At 35.1% G+C, this 21,390-nt stretch overlaps 2 protein-coding genes across 2 annotated transcripts; both read left to right on the forward strand.

The window, feature by feature from the left end:
• The first annotated feature begins 3,558 nt into the window (after positions 1-3,558).
• Positions 3,559-4,382, forward strand: LOC110723869 (glycine-rich protein 5-like). Its single transcript, XM_021903264.1, has one exon. It carries the CDS (start codon positions 3,671-3,673, stop codon positions 4,148-4,150), a length of 480 nt encoding a protein of 159 aa, XP_021758956.1. The 5' UTR covers positions 3,559-3,670; the 3' UTR covers positions 4,151-4,382.
• A 7,244-nt stretch (positions 4,383-11,626) lies between these two features.
• Positions 11,627-19,046, forward strand: LOC110723629 (glycine-rich cell wall structural protein-like). Its single transcript, XM_021902974.1, has 3 exons — positions 11,627-12,217; positions 16,135-17,052; positions 18,806-19,046. Exons 1-2 carry the CDS (start codon positions 11,711-11,713, stop codon positions 17,029-17,031), a joined length of 1,404 nt encoding a protein of 467 aa, XP_021758666.1. The 5' UTR covers positions 11,627-11,710; the 3' UTR covers positions 17,032-17,052; positions 18,806-19,046.
• The last annotated feature ends 2,344 nt before the right edge of the window (positions 19,047-21,390 follow it).

The raw sequence follows: 21,390 nt of genomic DNA on the forward strand, positions 1-21,390 counted from the left end.
AAAGTGCAACTCATTTTGTTGCACATAATGCATAACGGAGGAAGTATTTACAAAGAGGTCGATTTATATAATTAAATAATTTACGTATGACTAGTTACTTATATCAATGTTATTTAAGCTAAGGTTTCGTTTGGCATCACTGTGGTTTTCTGTTTTTAAGTTTTTTGTTTTTTAAAATCATGTGATATATGTCATATAATGAATTAAAAATTAATCAAACTTATTAAAATCATGATAATTTTGAAAACTGACAACAGAAAAGTGGAAACACATTTTTCTTATTTCCTGTTTTTGGTTTTCAAAAAAACAGAAAACTAAAAACAAAAAACGATGCCAAACACGCCCTAAGCTAACGGTTTTCTGTTTTTTGTTTTTCATATTCATATGATATTTTTCATATAATGAATCAAAAATTAGTTAAATTTGTTTTGAAAAATGATTTTTTCTTGTTTTTGGTTTTTTTTATTAAAAAAATATAAAAATTGAAAATAAAAAATAATGCCAAACAAAATTAGTTGGTTCAATGGTTCAAGTGACAAGTTTTATTGTGAGATCAAGGTGATTATATTTAATGAAAGGTAATTAATATTGACATATATAGGCATTTTCTTTTGAAAATGCTTATATTTGTTTTGTAAATTTAGCATGACACAAAAAACTGTCACGGCATACTTATGCCTTCATGCTATTAAGCACCAATCACAGTACACTTTACACCTTATAATGGAATTAATAAACTACAATATTTTATCTTATTAAAGAAAATATAGCTCTAATAAGTTTTCTTTTGGGCGTCTCAAATCAAATGCCAATTATATAAATAATACTTCCTCTGTTTTCTTTTACTTACAACACTTCTCTAAAAAGGAAATGTCACAATACTTGCAACACACTATAAAAGGAAAGTAATTTTAGGGGAAAACTATACTATTTCCCTTATTTAAAGCACACGACCCACTAAATTACACTCCTAACAACCACTTATCCTATTTTAAAGTTTATTATGTCATGTAAACCCCACCTTTCTTAATTACCGCGCTAAAGGGTGTGTTGCATCAAAAAAAGAAAACGGAGAAAGTACTACGTAATTGACATTTCAGCAAAAAAGCAAGCAACTACTTGCCTGGATGTTAGGTTTATCCATTACAGAACCAACTTAATTAAAAGTTTAAACTAATGATTGAAATCTAGGATAGAGTTAGATATAAATTTTTTGTCGCATGAATCCGTGATCTTTTCCTCAAACCGGCTCTTATATATGTCATGTTAAAGGACCAATTCAACCCAAATTTCAAGTTGATAGTTGAAACTCATAATTGATTTATATACCTATAAAGTTATTTTTTGTACACAAAGACGAATTATACTTTTTAAAGAAACAATGCATGTGCTTATTCCATTCCATGGTTTCTCTCAACCACACATATTAATCTCTCATTTCTTGCATTTTTCAACCCCACATATTAATCTATCATTTCTTGCATTTAATTGTTTGCTTTTCATTTATCAAAAAGAAAAAAAAGTTTATATGTACTTCCTCTATATCAAAATATTCAACTCAAATACTATTTACTAAGCTTTAAAAAAAAAAAAAGTAAAATTCACCTGGTCAAAATATAATAGATTGTATTGTATTTTATACTACCTCCGGTCCAAATTACTCGCAATTTTGGAATATTTTATACCTCACAAATAATACCCCAAAGTAGTTGCGAGTAATTTGAACCGGAGGTAGTAATAAAACTTGGGGAAAAAATTTGGTAGAATTGTCTTGATGTAATTTTAACTTTTTATTATTTTCACTTATACCTAGTTAAAAATATCAATGGTAAAAGAGGTATATAGAAACTAGAGTTTTCGATTTGGGTAAACGGGTTGGGTTTGGGTCGGATAAGAGTAGGTCAGGTCAATTCGGGTTAATGTCATAACCTATGCGGGTTGGGTTCGAATTTCGTCATGCTTGAGTCGGGTCATACAACTTATTGGGTTTGAGTCGGGTTTAGGTCGGGTTACATTCGGGTCGGGTGCATGAATAATAAGTCGGGTTTTCACGGGTTAAAACAGGTTAGAGTAATTCTCGAATTCGAGTCAGGTTCGGTTCAAGTTAATAACTTGCGGGTTATTATCAGGTCGAGTCATTTCTAAGTTGGGTCATTCTCAAATTCAAGTCGGGTTCGATTTAAGTCAATAAATTGCGGGTTACAATCAGGTCGGATCATTTTCAAGTCAAGTCATGTTCAAGTTCATGTGGGGAGTGGTTCAAGTCAATAATTTGCAGGTTATGATCATGTGGGGTCATTTCCAAGTCGGGTCATGTTCGGGTTCATGTCTCAAGTATTGGGTTAATTTGACTTTCGAGTTGATTTCGAGTCGAGTCATCTTGGGTCCGGGTACATTTTTTGGGTCAGTTTGTTAACAGTTCATGTAATGACAATATAACAATATATATGGCAACATAGTAGGGAACTATAGCCTATAATTTAGGAAGATAATGATCTCCTTTGACCATACAACAAATATATACTATATTTAACTCTTAAATTCGGGGATGATGCTTCTAGACCAACTTGGTCTTTCTATACAAAATGCTTTGATCAATAATAATAAGGTGGTCTAAATAGAATTTAAGGTGATTTGAAATCAGGTATGACCGATTTGGGTTGAATTTAGGTCGTGTCAATAACAAGTGTTGATTTCGGGTCGGGTTAGTGACAGATCGGGTTGAATTTTGGGTCGGGTTAGTAATAGGTCGGATAAAATTCGGGTCGGGTCAATAACAAGTCGGGTTGATTTTTGAGTCGGGTTTGTAACAGGTTAGGTTGAATTTCGAGTTGGGTTAGTCACAAGTCGGGTCAAATTCGGGTTGGGTTAGGAATGAGTCGGGTCCTATTCAGGTTGGGTTAGTAACATGTTGGGTCAAATTCTGGTTTTGACGGGTTAAAACGGGTTTGGGTCAATTTCGATTTAGGTCGGGTTCGGTTCAGGTCAATGATTTACGAGTTACATTCAGGTCGGGTCATCTCTAGACCGGTTCGTGTTCGGGTCTTAAATACTCGGGTCTAGGGTGGGTTTCAAGTCAGGTCAGGTCGGATTATGGTCACCATTTTTTCTGATTTAGATGGATCGGTTAATAATTGGGTTTAGGTCGGATCAGTTTTTGCCAGCTCTAGTAGAAACTTTGCAAAAGCAAATTAAATACAGTGAGTTAAAAACTAGGAATTTAAGCAAATTGCGCTATCTGCGATGAGAAAATAGCTTAGAACTCGGGTATCATATGAGGCAATTAAATTTTTATATTGAAATGGACATGCAAAAAATTATGATTATTAAAGGTGAAAGAAAAGTGCGGAAGAAAAATTAACATACCAAAAAGTATGGTTCAAAGATTAAATTCGTTAGCTTTTTCATCAAGTTTTTATGTCAAACAAAGAAAAGTATGGTTCAAGCATTAAAGTTAAACTAACACGGTTATTATTAGATGAACATGTAAATTAATTATAGAGCACTACAAGTCTACAACCATTCCAATCTTTTTGGCAACACAAATTGCGTACGAAATCCCTATAGTCAAATCCTTCACTATATAATCCCCTGAAGCAGCTTTCCATTTCTCATTCCAAGTCATTTTAAGATTCCATACTTAGATAAAGAAACCCTAATTAACACAAAGATGACTTGTTCTAAGGTTTTCCTATGTTTGTTTCTTGGTGCACTAGTTTACACTACTAGTGCTAGGAAGCTAGCTAACTCACACTCCTATGATGATGAGAAGTTTTTTTTCAGGCACCAAAGTGGAGGCATAGGATTCGGTGGTGGAGGTGGAGGCGGTGGTTGTCTAGGAGGTGGTTTTGGATATGGCGGTGGTGCTGGTGTTGGTGTTGGTGGAGGAGCTGGTGGTGGACTTGGGGGTGGATTTGGCGAAGGGGGTGGTGTTGGTGGCGGTGCTGGGTTTGGAGCCGGAGGGGGAGCTGGAGCTGGTGGTGGATTAGGTGGAGGAGCAGGAGCTGGTGGTGGACTAGGTGGAGGAGCTGGAGGTGGTGGAGGGTTTGGAGGTGGTGGAGGCAGTGGTCTCGGTAGTGGGCTTGGTGGTGGTGCCGGAGCTGGATTTGGTGGAGGTGCTGGTGGAGGACTTGGACATGAATTTCCTTGAACACACTCCACCAAAATTTAATCACAAGCCAAGTAATACTAAGTAGGTTTTGTACTAAAAATTTACTTTTTAATTATGTATGTCATGCATGTTTCGTACGTAAGAGCAAATAGCATGTAATGTAACAGTCAGCAGGTGTTTAAAGTGTTCCTAATTGGTGGGTTGCTTTATCTTTGTAGTGATACACTTAACAAGTGTTTAATAATAATAAATTTCATACCATTTTTTTTCACAAAAGTTTTTTTTTTCTTTTTTTTTTATAATAAAATAGTTGTTTTAGAATTTTATTTTGAATTTTCAAATTTTTATATGTGGCCAGCTACATAATATGATGTGATGTGATCAGTTTACATATAACAAACATAAGATAATTGATTGTATAATAATGGCTACAACAATGAACAAATGAGGTTACCAAGATAGATGGTAATTACAATATAAATTGGAAAAATGAGGTTACTTGAATAAACAAGTGCGCTTATTTTTTTAGTTAAAAACTTAAAACAAATAACAACAAATGAACAAGTAATGATGAGATTACTTTTTTTAAAAAAAGAACTAATGTTACTTGTACAGTGAATTGGGGTTACAATGTATGGAAAAAATAAAGTTACCAAATAAATGGTTTAATTACTCATATGAATGAACAATATTACTCATATAAACAAAGGTGGTCTTACTATCATATGACTAACCACACACAAGATTTAGCTTCCAACATTTTATATGCATGTATAAAATAAATGAAATAAGTCATATAACTCTCAATAAATATCTTATTAATGTATTATTTTTGTATCATATTTAAAAAGTTTCAAAAGGTTTTGTGTGAGACCGGACTCACGTGAGACCGGTCTCAATAACAAAAGTCCAACAAAAAGGTGCGGGCTAACTAAATCCGATCACGAGGCCCGCAACACCAAATATATGACAATAATATTCTAATACATAACAATAATATTCTTATACATGACACTAATATTTTAATATCTGACAATAATATTCTAATACATGACACTAATATTCTAATACCTGACAATAATATTCTTATACATGACACTAATATTTTAATATCTGACAATAGTATTCTAATACATGACACTAATATTCCTAACACCTGACCATACTATTCTATTACCAAACAAAATATTCCTAACATGACCATACTAGTTAATTTATTACCAAACAAAATAAACCTAATACCTAATTATAATAAACTAATATCTGACATTAATAATCTAATATCTAATATCTTATATAGTAGTATATATAACCTAATTTCTGACAATTATGATTTAATTTCTGATATTTATAATCTAATATATGACAATTATAATCTAAAATCTGACAATTAATATATAAAATAGCAACAATCTCGGAGATTCAATCAGCTTCAATATGGCGTCTTTTTCCCTAATTTAAGATCGATTTCAACGCTCATTTCTGATTTGAAAGTCGAAAACCTCGGCGACCGCCTCACAAACTCTCGATCAATCATAGAATTTTGCTTTCTCTTACCACCATTAACAACTGAATCAGAGCTCAAACTCAAAGCTAATTTCCTCGATTCCGAATTTCTCACCGTCTTTCCATTCGATTTCGATAATGTAGAGGCATAAACATTACAATTCCCAGATTAAATAACACAATTGAACCTTGGTGACCGTCTTACAAGCGAAGAAGGTGGAGGTTTAAGCAACAAGAGCTTAGTATTCTGGGGTGATGAACTTTGAGAGGTTGAGGAGTGTAATGTTGGTCATTGCGGAGTACTGATCCAAGAACAGGGTGTGATCTAGAATTATGATGCAATTTGCATGAGAGCTAATTGGTGGTAATCGAGAGGAGAGAGAAAGAGTCTGGGAGATCTTCTTCTGAGAGGAGGTTCATGCATTTTTTGTTTGTATGACCGGACTCACGTGAGTCCGTTCTACACAATACTTTACCAATAAGTTTTTCAAACAATATTCCTTTATTTGTAGGTCTACTAATGATTATTTATATTTTATTTATAGTTATTAAGTGGCCATTAATTCATAAAATAGGTATCATCTTAATATTGACATTATATATATAAAGCTAAGTATAATGTTGTTTATCAATATGTTAAATTCCTTCATCTAATGTAACTATATATGCGTATTATATCGTTGTTTATCATGTTGGAAAATCTTGATGAAAAACAAAGAAAAAGTGATATAAAAGTAAGGTAAATGTCCAAGATTGAAAGAAAAAAAATGCTCTCCCTTTCTAAGTATTGTGGTATCTTAGTCCTACTTAGTTGATTAAGTGGGAGAATTGGGTTGTTGACTATACCATACGCTCGCAGGGCCGGGCCTCAAGGTGTTGGGGAATGCGATGCGTGTGTGGACTGTGGGCCCTCTATATATCTTTTTGGAAAAATAATTTTTTATCTCTTTTTGTTACTTCGGTAACAAAATTTTTCTCAATTATATTTTGACTTTTAAAGTTTAATTAGCCCTTGATTCTGGCTAATTAATTGCCAGGTTTATTTCTTACCGTTTTAGTGTAACGTATCTGGTCGCTTGGCTGAACGAACCCAGACACTTTTGTGTGGTAATCATTGCTTGCTGCTTCCCTGTAAATAGTTGTGCTTTCACCAACCATGCATAATACACAATCACAGCAACGAACTTTTTTCTCTCTTAAAAATTTTAAACCCTATTATCTGATTTATGCGCAAATATTTTGAGTTCCAGTCGGGTAATGAATGCACACAAACTCCGACACCGTGCTTATCCCAAAGGATGACCGCTTTGCGTTTACTGCACCGGGAGGTAGCGCGGAATTGTCTTTTAGGTCAGTGGTTATCCACGACGCGGCTACTGTCATTTGGTTCACAATTCATTATTGAGATAAGTTTTTACTGTTTTATTGCATATAATAAGCTAAGTCTAACATATCAATATATCAAATCGTTGCAAATAATACTACCTCCGATTCTTTTTACTCACAACTTTTACCATTATTGGATGGTTCACATTACTTGCAACTTTTTTTTTCTTTCCTTTTTTAGTAAGTTTTTAGGCTTAAATTTACCATTTTACCCTTACTTTTTTTTAATCAACCTTATTAAACTACAAACCTTATAATATTAAATTAAACCCCAAGCTTAATTAAATTACTCCCAGCCCCAATTTTTTTTCCTCTCCTCTTCTAACCCCATTCTCAAGGTGGGTTTGTCGGTGTTACAAGTGTGGGTTCGTTGGTGTTCCAAGTGTGGGTTGCTGTGGTCGGTGGGTTCGGTGGATTAGTTGAGGTCGGTGGTTTGATGGGTTGCTGAGGTCGATGGTTTGGTGGGTTGCTGAGGTCGATGGTTCGTGGGTTAGTTGAGGTCGGTGGATTCGACGGGTTAGTTGAGGTTCGGTGGGTTGCTGAGGTCGGTGGATTATGTGGGTTAGTTGAGGTTCGGTGGGTTCCAAGGGTTTGGTGGGTTGCGACTTAGATCGGTGGGTTTGGTGGGTAAATGGTTTGGTGGGTTGCTGTGGTGGGTTTGGTGTGGTCGTGGATGAGATCGGTGGGTTAGGTGGGGTCGTGGTTTGGTGGTTGATGGGTTCGTAGGTCAGTGGGTTCGGCGGTGCTGGGTTTGGCGGTGCTAGGTTCGGTGGTTGCTGGCTTCGTCGGTGCTTGGGTCGCGGGGTTCGGGGGTCGTCGGTGTTGGGTTTGCTGGGTTTTGTGGTAGGTGGTGGTGGTGGCCTGATGGGTGGTTAAAGTACAACTAGGCGGTCCAAGTGGTGGTGGGTTATTTATTTTAAATTTTGTTGAATTTGTTTTTTTTAGTTGGATTAATACTTAAGTATATAATCTTATCTGTCATTAAACATTCTTAGGGTCTTTTGCCTAGGAGTTCGCAATGTCTCTGAAAGTTGCAAGTAACAAGAATCGGAGGTAGTATATGAAACGGAGGTAGTATAATATTTTGGTTGTGCTTGGACGATAGCTTATTAATGGGGCAAAATTAAAGATCGACCGGCATTATTAGCTTATCAACTACTCCCTTCGTTTTTAAATAATTGCTCCATTTCTTCATGCACGGAGTTTTAGAAGAAATTTGAGAAAATAATAAAATATGGAGGTAGTGGAGTGGGTGGAAGAATAAAAAATTGTATAAAGTAAAAGTAGTGGAGAGAATTAGAGGAGATCGAGAGAATATGAAATTAATAAAATATGATTTATGTTGGGTCCACTAGGTGAGAGAAATTAATTAAATATTGTAAAAGTTTTCCAAATAAGGAAATGGAGCAAGTATTTAAAAACGGCCGGAAAAGGAAAGTTGAGCAAGTATTTAAAAATGGAGGGAGTATAAATTAAATAGGAAAAATGGAAACTAAAAATCCAACCTTTTGGCGGTCTGACAATAAAAATCTAACCTTCGTTTAATCTCACAAAAATCCAACCTTTATACCCCACCTTCTTTGGCAGATCCATTTGACCTTTAACCTGTTAAGCAGGTTAAATTTTTTTTTTTTTAATTCTCACTTTCCTTCTCACTCCTCTTCTTTCTCTCTCCTCTCTACACCACCACCAGTCCACCACCTTTGCCACCACTTACCTCCCCATCCCTCTTCTATTCCCACCATAACCACCACCCCAGCATCTCCCTCACCCAGCCTCACCCATACCCAGTATCGAAACCACCAACCCCACCTAGGCTCGAAATTCACAAATCAAAGATTAATCAGGCAACCAAATCGAAGATTGAATCGAAAAACCCTCAAAATGAAGACGGTGAAGTGCGTGTTGGGATGGACGGCGGAGCTTAGACTACAATTTCAGGTGGTGCGATTTTGGGGGTTGAGCAGGGACTGATTGCCGCTTAAATTGGGTCAGTTATTGTTGGTGGTGGTGGGTGGTAGGCTAGACGGGCTAGGCGAATTGAGGTTGCGTTTTTTGTGGTTAGTTGTTGTGCGTGTGATGTAGTGGCACAGGGGATTTGCAGGGGCAACGGTGTTGGGGGAAATTGGTGGAGCTGATGGTTGTTGGTTTTGTGGGGGGGGGGAAGAGATGGGTTTGCTGGGTTCATGTGCGTGACGGGTTTGCTGGGTTCCGGTGTGTGGTGGCCGGAGGGCGGTGGGGAGGGTGGGGCTGGTTTTTGGTGGGTTTTGTCGAATAGGGTGTTTGGTGTGGTGGTTAGGGTTTAGATTCGTAGGGGGTTTTGGTGGTTGGGGAGGTTGCGGCAAGGGGTGGGGGTGGGGGGAGATCGTCGAAAGCCGACGATCCCGATGGTGGGGCTGGGGGGAAGTTGTCGGGGAGTGGGGAGGTGGCTGGGGTGGTGCGGGGGCTGGGGAAGGTGGCTGGTGGTGGGGTTTTTTTTTCTGTTTTTTTTCTTTTAATATTTTTTTTAATAATTAAAAAAATAATTGACCAATATAATGACTGACACGTGTCACATAACTTACAAAAATCGATCGTCAACAGGTAATGGATCTGTAGGAGAAGTTGGGGTGCAAAGGTTGGATTTTTGTGAGATTAATTAAATGTTGGATTTTTTTTGTCAGACCTCGCAAAGGTTGGATTTTTAGATTCCATTTTTCCAATTAAATAAGCTAATTTGGAGTGTTTGGCATCGAGCCATTGACTACTTATTCAAAGAACTTATTCTACTACTAAATAAGCTCTTTTACAAAAAAACTCTTTTTATGAGCTTTTTGATCAGGTTATTCAATATCTGTAAGAATAAGTACACGTATATAGTTTTACCCCCTATTTAATCTAAAATCCTATTCCAATTACATAAAACCTATCCCAACATAACTTATTGGTCACTTCATATACTCAAACAATTTAAAATAACCAATTAATTGTATTTACCAAATACTTTTATACAATTAATTTGTTAAATCAAATGACACAATTATCTAGTTAAAATCAATTAATACAATTATATACTTGTATTAACTTTTCACCAAACACGGCAAAAATATTGAATGAAATCAAAAGCCATCAAATAATTGACATTTCAGTCAAAATCAACTACTTTGATGCTAGGTTTATATCTTTTTACTCTTTCATTTTCAATAGCCATCTTCATCCTTCATATACCCATAAAGTTATTTTTTGTAATCAAAGACCAAATATTCTTTTTAAAGAAACAGTACGTGCATGTGCTTTCTCCACGCCATGGTTTCTCCGGTTCTCCCATCCTCACAAATTAATCTCTCATTTCTTTGTGTGTGTTAAAGCTTAAAAATAATACTACCTTCCTTGTATATTATAAATTTTTTTTAGGGTATTATTTGTTAATTATTTAAAAATTCAAAAGTTGCAAGTAATATGTAATTGAGGTATGTAATATAGCCCTAAACAACCCAAATAAGGAAAATGAGAGTTTTAGTCGACAGATAAGGTAAAATAAAAAAAGGTTAACTGCATACATACTTGTTAACGGATCATTTCAATCAAAAACTTAAACTGATAGTTGAGGCCCATGAATATGTTTTATACTCTATCACGCCCTCTCACACGAGAACCCGTTTGGGCTAGAAGTGTGGATACAATATAGGCCCTCCTCATACCCAGTGCTTAATATTCCACTTGAAAGTGGGAGCTAGGTGGAGGAGATTTGAACCCGAGACCTTTGTGTCACGCTAGCTCTGATACCATGTTAACAGATTATCTCAACCAAAAGCTTAAGTTGATGGTTGAAACACATGAATATGTTTTATACTCTATCAATACTAAAACCAATTGGTGGTTATAGGATTAACTCATCTTCCTTATTTTTCTTATATGTGACATTCTGAATATGTTTTATACTCTATCAATTAGAGTACTTATTTCGTAAGCTATTTGAGGAAGTGATAAAACTAGATAAATGGACGAATAATTAAGTTAGAAAATTTAAATCGTAGTAACTTATCACTTTCTTCTTCATGATGAAATTTTTTTGTCAATTATTAATTTGTCTAATTACCTGATCCAATATCTCCCTTAAAGTGACTGATAAAGTTGTGTGTTACATAAATAAAATTAGAGAAAATATACGAGAAAAAAGTAGAATGGATAGATTCATTATAGTGTAATTTAATTTAATTTTTTTTTTCAACTATACGTTATTAAAAATATCAACGGTAAAAGACGTACGTACTTATTCAAAATCGAAGTGAATTAACTATTAGCAAGCGGAGGAAGCTTAGTAACTGTAATGAGAAAAAAAACTTGGAACTCGGGCATCATATGAGACAAATAATATTGAAATGGACATGCAAGAAATGATGATGTGAATGGTGAAAGAAAAGTGTGGAAGATCAACATACCAAAAGTGTATGGTCGGGTCCAAAGATTAAATTTGCTAGCTTTTTTCATCAAGTTTTTATATCAAATAAAGTAGATGAAAGCATTAAAGTTGACCTAACACGGTTATTAGATGAACATGTACATTAATTATTGAGCACTCTCTCAACCGTTCCAACCTTTTTGCTACACAACTTGCGCAGTTTCTTTAGTCAAATCTATCACTATATAATCCCCTTGAGCAGCTCTCCACTTCTCATTCCAAGTCATCTAAATTCTATTTAGAAAAAAAAAACCCTAATACAAAAGATGACTTGTTCCAAGGTTTTCCTATGTTTGTTACTTGGTGCACTAGTTTACACTACTAGTGCTAGGAAGCTAGCTACCCCTCACTCCTATGATGATGAGAAGTTTCTTTTCGGGCACCACGGTGGAGGCTTAGGAGGTGGAGGTGGTGGAGGATTTGGTGGTGGAGGCGGAGGTGGACTTGGTGGTGGTGCAGGTCTTGGAGGTGGTTCTGGATTTGGAGGTGGTGCTGGTGCTGGTGGAGGAGCCGGTGGTGGACTTGGAGGTGGAGGTGGTGGAGGATTTGGTGGAGGTGGTGGTGGTGGGCTAGGTGGTGGTTCTGGTGGCGGTGCTGGGTTTGGAGCCGGAGGAGGAGCTGGAGCTGGTGGTGGATTAGGTGGAGGAGCAGGCGGTGGTGGAGGGTTTGGAGGTGGTGGAGGCGGTGGGCTAGGTAGCGGGCTTGGCGGTGGTGCCGGAGCTGGATTTGGTGGAGGTGCTGGTTCTGGAGGAGGACTTGGACATGGATTTCCTTGAATACATTCCACCAAAATTAAAAATCATAAGGCGGCACAACATACAATACCACTCTTATTACTAAGTACTAATTAATAATTTACTTATTGATCATTTCTTATATCGTTATGTACGTAAGAATGAATTGCATGTAATGTAACTGTCAACAAGTGCTTTAAGCATTCTTGATGATTGGTGCTTTGCTTTAGCTTTGTAGTGATACACTTGAAAAGTGTATGTTCAATTGTTCATCAATATAATCTCCCATTTATTATTGTTACATTTCTTATATTTGAATTCAATGTAATCTGTAATTCCATGCATTAGCCAATTTGGGAGTTCTATCCTCGTTATCCGAATATCAGCACATGACGTGGTCTATATATAGTATATTCTTCTAATTAATACATCTTTCAATCTAACAAATTAAAACTAAAACTCCCTATTATAATAAGTTCAATTGATTCAATATCCAGTTAAGGATTTTAATTTGTAAGAACATAGTCATACACAATATGTCCATATTGACCATATACTTTGTACATCTTAATATACTCCATAATTGGAAATTGAGAAAATTAATACAATTAAAAGAAACGAAATGTTCAAACAGCTAAAAGAAATACTTCTACTACTCTACTAGTATAAGGCGTTATACAAATGGATGTTGTTTGAGCATCAGCATGTCATTGTCTAATTTAAGGCATCTCACCAAAAAAAAAAAAAAAAAAAAAAAAAAATAATAATAATAAGGATATTTTGTGAAAAACTACCTTTTAAACTTTGAATTTTGCGAGAAACTAGCCTAAAAACAAAATGTTGTAATTAACTACCTTATAAAGTATAAAATGTTGTAATTGACTACCTCCCACTGGAATAACACATTTGTTTTTTATTTTACGGTGTTGACCATGTCATGTGAGGGTCACATGACCCTTTAATGACTTAATTCCCCCCCTTTTCTCCCAAATTTTCCCACTTTATACCAACTCTTTTCCTTAACAATATGATTATTCATATTTTATATTGTTTATTTGCATCCCCTTTGATAATTATATGGGCTGAATTGGTGTAAAGCGGGAAAATTTGGGAAAAAGAAGGGAATTAAGTCATTAAAGGGTCACATGACCCTCACGTGACATGGTCAACATCGGGAAATAAAAGTCAAATGTGTCATTCAGGTAGAAGGTAGTCAATTACAACGTTTTATATTTTATAAGGTAGTTAATTACAACATTTTGTTTTTAGGGTAGTTTTTCGCAAAATCTGGAGTTTAAAAGGTAGTATTTCACAAAAAATCCTAATAATAATAATAATAATAATAATGAAAAAATTAGCATTATAATAAGAAACTTAATGTTCACCAGTTATGTTTAGAAATTTCAAATACAAGTGAAAATTACATTGTAAAATACACCTTTAGTGCTTTAGCACCTTTTATTTAATTTATATAAAATTATGTACAAATGATGAAATGAACACAAAGTGTCAATAAAAAATTCTCTTCTACATATCATACGAAAATCTATAAATATGCGCACACAAATAAATTAAGAGTTTGTTAGCATATAAAAAATCAAGGTAAAACACCTCATAATTTAAATCATATAAATTTCTATAGTTGAAGTAGAAGCCTTAGCTCAAAGATACTAGTATTAAAGTTGATCCAACACGGTTGTTAGATGAACATATCGCACAACATTAAATCATTCTCTCTAAAGTCTCTAGTCTCTCAACTTTTACAACCTTCAACACTACAACTTGCGCATTTCCTTTACTATACAATCGTTAAACTTGTACTTCTGATCGATCTCAAATCATCTAAGAAAAAGATAGGCTCTATGCTTTATTTATCTACTTGAACTTCTAATCTATTTCTTCTAATCTTATTTGATTTAATAAAATGGAAGGTTCAAGGTTGAACACATACAACTAATAATTGGCGGCATTTGGTACGTTTTAATTTCTTCATGTATCCTAGCTTTACAAATAAAACAAAAATAAATAAGAAGGGGGTATATACTCATAAAAATTTTGATAAATGCGATTTCTTTTGATTTTTTTTTGTAAAAAGCATTGATATGAATATAATGAACACTTTCATTTTTCCGAAAATGCTAATCAATAAGCATATATGCATTTTAGGCAACTCAAAAGTGAGAAAATATTCTGACCCATTTATAGTTTTTTGTTGACTTTAGGGGTCCAAGCGTCCAAGCCCAAAATATTCTGACCCATTATTATTTTTTGTTGACTTTAGGGGTCCAAGCCCAAAATGTATAAAAATCACGCAGGCCAAACTAAAGAAGACTACCGGAGAAATGAGTCCCGGCTAATTTAAAAGGACATCGATCAAACAATCAACATTATCGCAATTTACATTTCTTTAGGCTTTAATTCATAGTTCTTAGTTCTATAGCATTCTAGGCTTAGTATTTAGTAACCTAGATTAGTTTAATAATAAGAAGTATATTATAATCTCTAGAAAAAGTTGCTCATTTCTAATTGTGATAAATAATCGAGTTAGGTAACTCTTCCTCCTTGCATCTAATTCAATTGTACGTAAACTGAATGCATAAAGTTTTTCAAAACTTTTAATTAGCGGCATAATGCGAAAGCTAACCAAGATGCATTCTTTTTTTTCAAAGAAGACAGTTAGACATAAAGTCATAGTACATTAATACTCATTGAAGTGTACGTTCTTAACTTCCAAGATGATTAAACAAATACACATGCAATACGAGTAGTAGTAATATTGCATGAAGTTGCATCTAAAATCCTCTCAACCTTACTTTTGACTTTTGATCGATAATGTACTGTACAGATTGCACACAACTTAATTATGCAGTCTCTTAGTCAAAGCTTAAGTCTCTTTCAATTATTTAATATGACAATTGATCTCATACCTTTTCATCCAAGCAATTGCTTATTATTACGAAAATGACTCGTAGCTTTTACTTGTGAGTTTGAGATTACGGGATCCACTGGCTAATCTATAAACGCGTGATTTAATGGATTCAATTCGATCAACAATTCAAATTTGAGGTAACATAACACTCAATCTAATATAAATTATAAATTAACAATAATTTTGTAGCAAATATAATCTTGTAATCATAATCGTTATTTGTTTATGTTAAATCAATATTTTTACTTATAAGTTATTGACAAACATAATTAATTGGTAATTAATCTCTAATTGTTTATTTCACGGATTTTTACTATTTTTTTTTATTTTACAATTATAAAAAATGAAATGACTGGTTAATATATGGTAGATGATTTTAGAATAATGCCGGAAAATTAATAAGCGTGAAAATTGTAACAATTACGGAGTAATTGGAATTGCACATTACAATTTACAACTATCAACTTGTATATACGTGACGATGTGTATACGTATAATGCATTTTTTTCATCATTTTAACTAAATAATAATTTTTTGTAATAAAACATGAGACTTATATAATGATGATGAGTATACATATGCTATATATTTTCGTACTGGCGTACTGCTCATCATCATATCTACAAAAGTAGTAATATAGCAATGGGCAATGGCCAAGGAAGGACATTCAAAGTTGAGTGAAATAAAAGCTGGTGGAAATATGGAATAATAATAATGATTAATATCCATAAAAGTATAGTCTAAAAACTCTAACATTCGAACATTCATATTAATTAGTATGAACTATGAAGTGATAATTGAACACAACGCTAGCCAGCTTTCCAGGTTATATTTTCAACCTAAGCAGTTGAAGGCAATTAAAGTGTTCCAACACGGTATCTTGACGAGCACATGCAGTTTGTACTACATTAATTATAAACTTTCTCAACCGTTCCAAGCTTTTTGTAATACAACTTGTGCATTATCACTTGATCAAGGGATTGCTATATATAATCTTCTTACTTTGGCTTCAATTTCTCATCCATAATCATATAATCAAATTATTATTACTACAAGGATGGCTTGTACCAAAGTTTTCGTATTTTTAGTCCTTGGTGTCCTAGTATGCAGTACTAGTGCTAGGATGCTAGTGAGCACCTCGAATGAGTTCGAGGATGAGAAACTCTTTGGCCATGGTGGAGGCCTAGGTGGAGGTGGTGGATATGGTGGCGGAGCTGGTGGTGGTCTTGGAGGTGGTGCAGGTGCTGGAGGAGGTGCTGGCTATGGAGGTGGTGCTGGAGCTGGAGGAGGAGCAGGTGGGGGTCTTGGAGGTGGAGGCGGCGGAGGACTTGGTGGCGGTGGAGGTGGAGGATTAGGTGGTGGTGGTGGTGCAGGTGGAGGTGCCGGGTATGGCGGTGGAGCTGGTGCTGGTGGTGGACTAGGTGGAGGAGCTGGTGGTGGTAAAGGGTTCGGTGGTGGTGCTGGTGGAGGAGCAGGAGGTGGAGCTGGCGGTGGACTAGGTGGAGGAGCTGGTGGTGGTAAAGGGTTCGGTGGTGGTGCTGGTGGAGGAGCAGGAGGTGGAGCTGGCGGTGGACTAGGTGGAGGAGCTGGTGGTGGTAAAGGGTTTGGTGGTGGTGCTGGTGGAGGAGCAGGAGGTGGAGATGGCGGTGGACTAGGTGGAGGAGCTGGAGGTGGACTAGGTGGAGGAGCTGGTGGTGGTGCAGGTGGTGGACTAGGTGGAGGTGCTGGTGGAGGAGCAGGCGGTGGAGCCGGATATGGAGCAGGAGGTGGAGCTGGAGCTGGTGGTGGACTAGGTGGAGGATCTGGTGGTGGTGGAGGGCTTGGTGGTGGTGGAGGAGCCGGAGGCGGTGGTGGCCTTGGAGGTGGTGCTGGCGGTGGATATGGTGGAGGTGCTGGAGGTGGTGCTGGTGGTGGATATCATTGAGCACACACTTTTGTAGTTTACATGCATCAGTGGCGGAGCCAGGATTTTCAACTTGGGGGGACAAAATGCTTAACTTACGAAAAGCTTAACAAAAAATAAAAACAAAAAAAAAACTCACACACAAATTGGTTAATACTTAATATTAAAATTTCAAAATACAAATATATACTTAGTCATACAATTCAAAATGATGAAAAAAATTACATAAACATTACATTAAAATTACAAGTTCATTCTTCGAGTCTTCATACTTGTCCCTTTCATGTTCATTCTTCGAGTCTTCATACAATTCAAAATGGTGTTCTGTTTCAATCAACCATTGACATTTTGGAACGTGCATACATTTGTCCATTTAGAAAGGTTTGCATTCATTAGTACTTGTCCCTTTCTCTTGTCCATATATGAGCTTGTGTTTGTTTTCTCTTTTCATGTTTCTTTTCTTTTCCTTTTGTTGCCTTGCCTTGGTTTTTTATCGAGAGTTGTGGGGTAAACTCTTAGGAAACTCTCACGAGAGCATCACTCGTCCTCTAGGGTGATCTAGGGGTTTAAATGGCTTGTCTTTAGTATCTAAAATTGATCGTGATTCCTACGACAGTGAGTTAGTGTACATTCTTTCTCTCTGTTTCTACTTTGTTTCTTTTGCTTTCAATAATACCATCTTGTTCTCTTTTGTCGTAGCTTTGCTCGAGGACAAGCAAAGGTTCAGTTTAGGGGAATTTGATGAGTGACATTTATGTCACTCTTTGGGAGTAGTTTCAGAGTTATTTCCGTGTTTATTTTCCCTTTTATTCTCTTGTTTTCTTTTGAATAAAGTTTCTAGTTTATTTCTTAGTTTTATTATATTTTGATTTAATTTCTTTAGTTAATTGGTTTCTAGTTTATTTTCGTATTTATGTGCTTTCGATTTATTTTATTTCGTTCCTTTTCTTTGTTACTTTCATAGTTTTAATTAGCTTTATGTTTATTTTGTTATTTTATTTTATTTTATTTACTTGTATAGTTTTTGTTTAAATTTTTGTTAGTTTTAGTTTTATATCTCTTTTTTCTATTTTACTTTATTTATTTCTATTTTATTTTATTTGTCTTGATTTCTCCTCGGTTTTTTTGTGTAGGTCTGTGCCCGAGACGAGGAATGTGTCTCAAATCAAAGTTATATTTGAAGGTCCAAAGTATAGGTTCAATCTAACAAGCAAAATCCAACACATCTTTCCTTAACTCCCCTGCATCTTGCCTTTCTTGCTGCCACCTTATCCTTCACCCCATTTGTCCTTATCCTAAACCACTCCTAAGCAACCAAATTCCTTGCTCCACATACCTAGCAGCCACAACAGCCACCCAAACCAAACTATAGCAACCACAGCAGCCACGCACCTGAACCACCATCACCCACCATTTCCACTCACCTTCACACCACCAACCGCAAGCAGCTACAACCCGCACCTAGAAACAACCCACCATCAATTTCCATCAAACCTCACCCACCCTACCTCTCTCCTGCTCACCCTTCACCAATCTGCAACCACTAGCCTCTTACAGCAGCACTGCCCATATGCGCACAAGTAAGGCGACAGGCGAGGGCGAATCGAAGAGAGAGAAATTGAAAATTGAAAAACTTAGGGTTTGGCTGGCTGGCAAATGTCGCAACAGACTGTAATTGCATTTTCTTTTTTAAATTTTTTTTTTTTTTTAATTTTTTTTTTTTTTTTAATTTTTTTTTTTTTGAAAATGGGGGGACAAGTGTCCCCACATGTCCCCTTCTAGCTCCGCCCATGACATGCATACTGCAAACCCTAGATACCAAATTACGTACGTTCTATAGTATGGGAGCAATAGCTTCCATAATCGGCTCGATTTGTACTTGTTTTGCGATATTATTGTGCCGGGAACTCTAAGTTCATTCTATACTTTTCAATTCATAATTCCATAAATTAAATGGTTGAAGAATAATATTTTCCTTCTCGATTACTTCATATTGCTACATCATCTTCATAATATAACTTCATATTATTACACTATCTCGATTACTTCATATTTATTACATGTAGAATTATTGCCACCATGTATGTGCAGTATATCGATCATCAATCATTCAATGTCACCTATATTTCATCTTGAACATGAAGTACTTAATTGGTCTAGGTGAAACTGAATACGATCTCATTGATCTCAACATCACCATGATTTGCAGAATCATTATTCAACAGTATTTAACATAGTTCCTCCGTTTTTTTAGTTGATCTGACACCATTTGACTTTTACAGTATTCACACAATACGCTTTGACTCGTTTTTGTAGTTAATAGATACGATAAAACATATTCATGTGAGGTCTTATTTGAATTGTTTTAATGTATATTATATTAATATCCACTTTTTATAATTTTATAATGTTGATAATTAGAGATATTAATCATTAAAAACATGAGTTGACAAACGTGATAATAAAAAGGTGTCAACTAAAAAAAACAGAGGAAGTATATAGCTAGGCACATGAAACACGACATTTATCAGATTCTATTTATTGTTAGAATTAATTTATGATGTAATGAATCTGAATATAATACCATGCATGCTTTTTATATGGCAGCTGTATAATTTGGCTCATTGTTGGACGACCCATTTGATATGTGGATGACCTCGTTGATGGACATGGACAGGGTAATTGGAAGGGTATGATTTAATTTCAAATTAAAGGGGTTTTTATTTGATAATAACCTTAATGAACAAGTTTTTAACTAGACAGAGTCAATATAAGGCAAAAATAATATAGACCTAATAAGAAAAGGTTGTATGTAGAATATAATTTTGCATTCAATTGTACTCACTTTTGTCTCTATCAATTCTAATTTTCCATCGCTTATTTTTTAGCTCCCTCACTATTGATGACCTAACTCAATCAATAATGACTGTTTAAAAGGCGACCCGGCCTAATTATGACCTAAACGTGTTATATATTGTCCCACACACATACCTTTAGATCGACCTGCCAAATAACCAAATCTAATTGGCAGTATGATATTTAATGTTGTATACCATTAATTAGTGAACTTAATTTATTTGGAATTTTACACATGTCTGCTTGTCTATCCTCAAATTAGTATCTACTTAGCTTTACAGGTGGTATTAAGTAATTATTTAATTTAATCATATTTATGACATGTTAGGGAATGGAGTTGCATTATTGTGAATAGTGACATGATAACATGAGAAGCACATTTAGGCCTTTGGGTATAATGAAGTGATAAGTCTAATGAGAAAGTTAGAAAATATAAGATGCATAACTCCTCCGCTTCCACTTTGCACCAATTTAACTTTTATACAAATCTCAGATTAATGTTGAGATGGTTCATGGTTGACGCATACTTTTGCAATTAGAGTAAAATTAAATGGTACTTGGAATTTTGCAAATTACTAGGTTTTGGTTTGTCTAATTGTATATTTCCATTTCAAATTATTGAATTTTAAAATGTTTACCGCTGTAATAGCTACTCCATATTAATAAAAAATAATTTGGCTTTAATTTTCCATAATCCACTACTCTTAACAAACATATACCACTTGTGTCATAAAAAATAATAATAATAATAATAATAATAATAATAAAAAACAAACAAACAAAACTCTAAAATCTAATCTCAATATACGTGCCAAAGCATAAGAAAACAATCATCTTAAGATGGAGGGAGTACATTTAATGATCGAAAAAGTACGTGATTTCATTTGCATTAGATTATTAATACAAAGATTCCAAAGACGCATGGCTAAAAAATGACCTTACATCAAATGGTTGCATCTTGCATGCAGTATTGCACAAGAAAAAAAAGTTGAGTAAAGGATATAATGCATGCATCTAGTATTGGGTTATTGGGTATACTACATACTTTCTCCTAGAGCTGATCAAACTTAACTGGGTCATAAAATGGTGGGTTTCCCAATTTTGGGCTTTGAATTCGAGCCTGAAAGGCCCATTTAGTTGGAAAAATTACCTGCCTCAAGCCCAGGCCGTTATAAAGAAGTTATGAACATGAATTTATTGGCCCAATCTTATTAAGCATAACCCGATCTGTAATAACCTCTACTTTTCCATTATACCATAGTTGCACCATTTTAACTTTTACATATTATAATAGTGTTCAAAAGTCAGTCATTATATAAGAGTAAAACTCTTAGATTGTGAACACTTTCTTTAATTAAACATGGAACACCGTTTATGAACATAGCTAATATGTTTACAGTTTTATCTGAGTATGATAAGTTGCGATTGCATTCTTAATTAATTTTATACAATTCGTGAATAAAATTAGAGATGATTTTATAATTCATGACCTGAACGGTATTAATTTAAATTTCTTCCAATAAA

Source organism: Chenopodium quinoa, unplaced genomic scaffold (genome assembly GCF_001683475.1).
Source record: "Chenopodium quinoa cultivar QQ74 unplaced genomic scaffold, ASM168347v1, whole genome shotgun sequence".
NCBI classification, from domain to species: domain Eukaryota; kingdom Viridiplantae; phylum Streptophyta; class Magnoliopsida; order Caryophyllales; family Amaranthaceae; genus Chenopodium; species Chenopodium quinoa.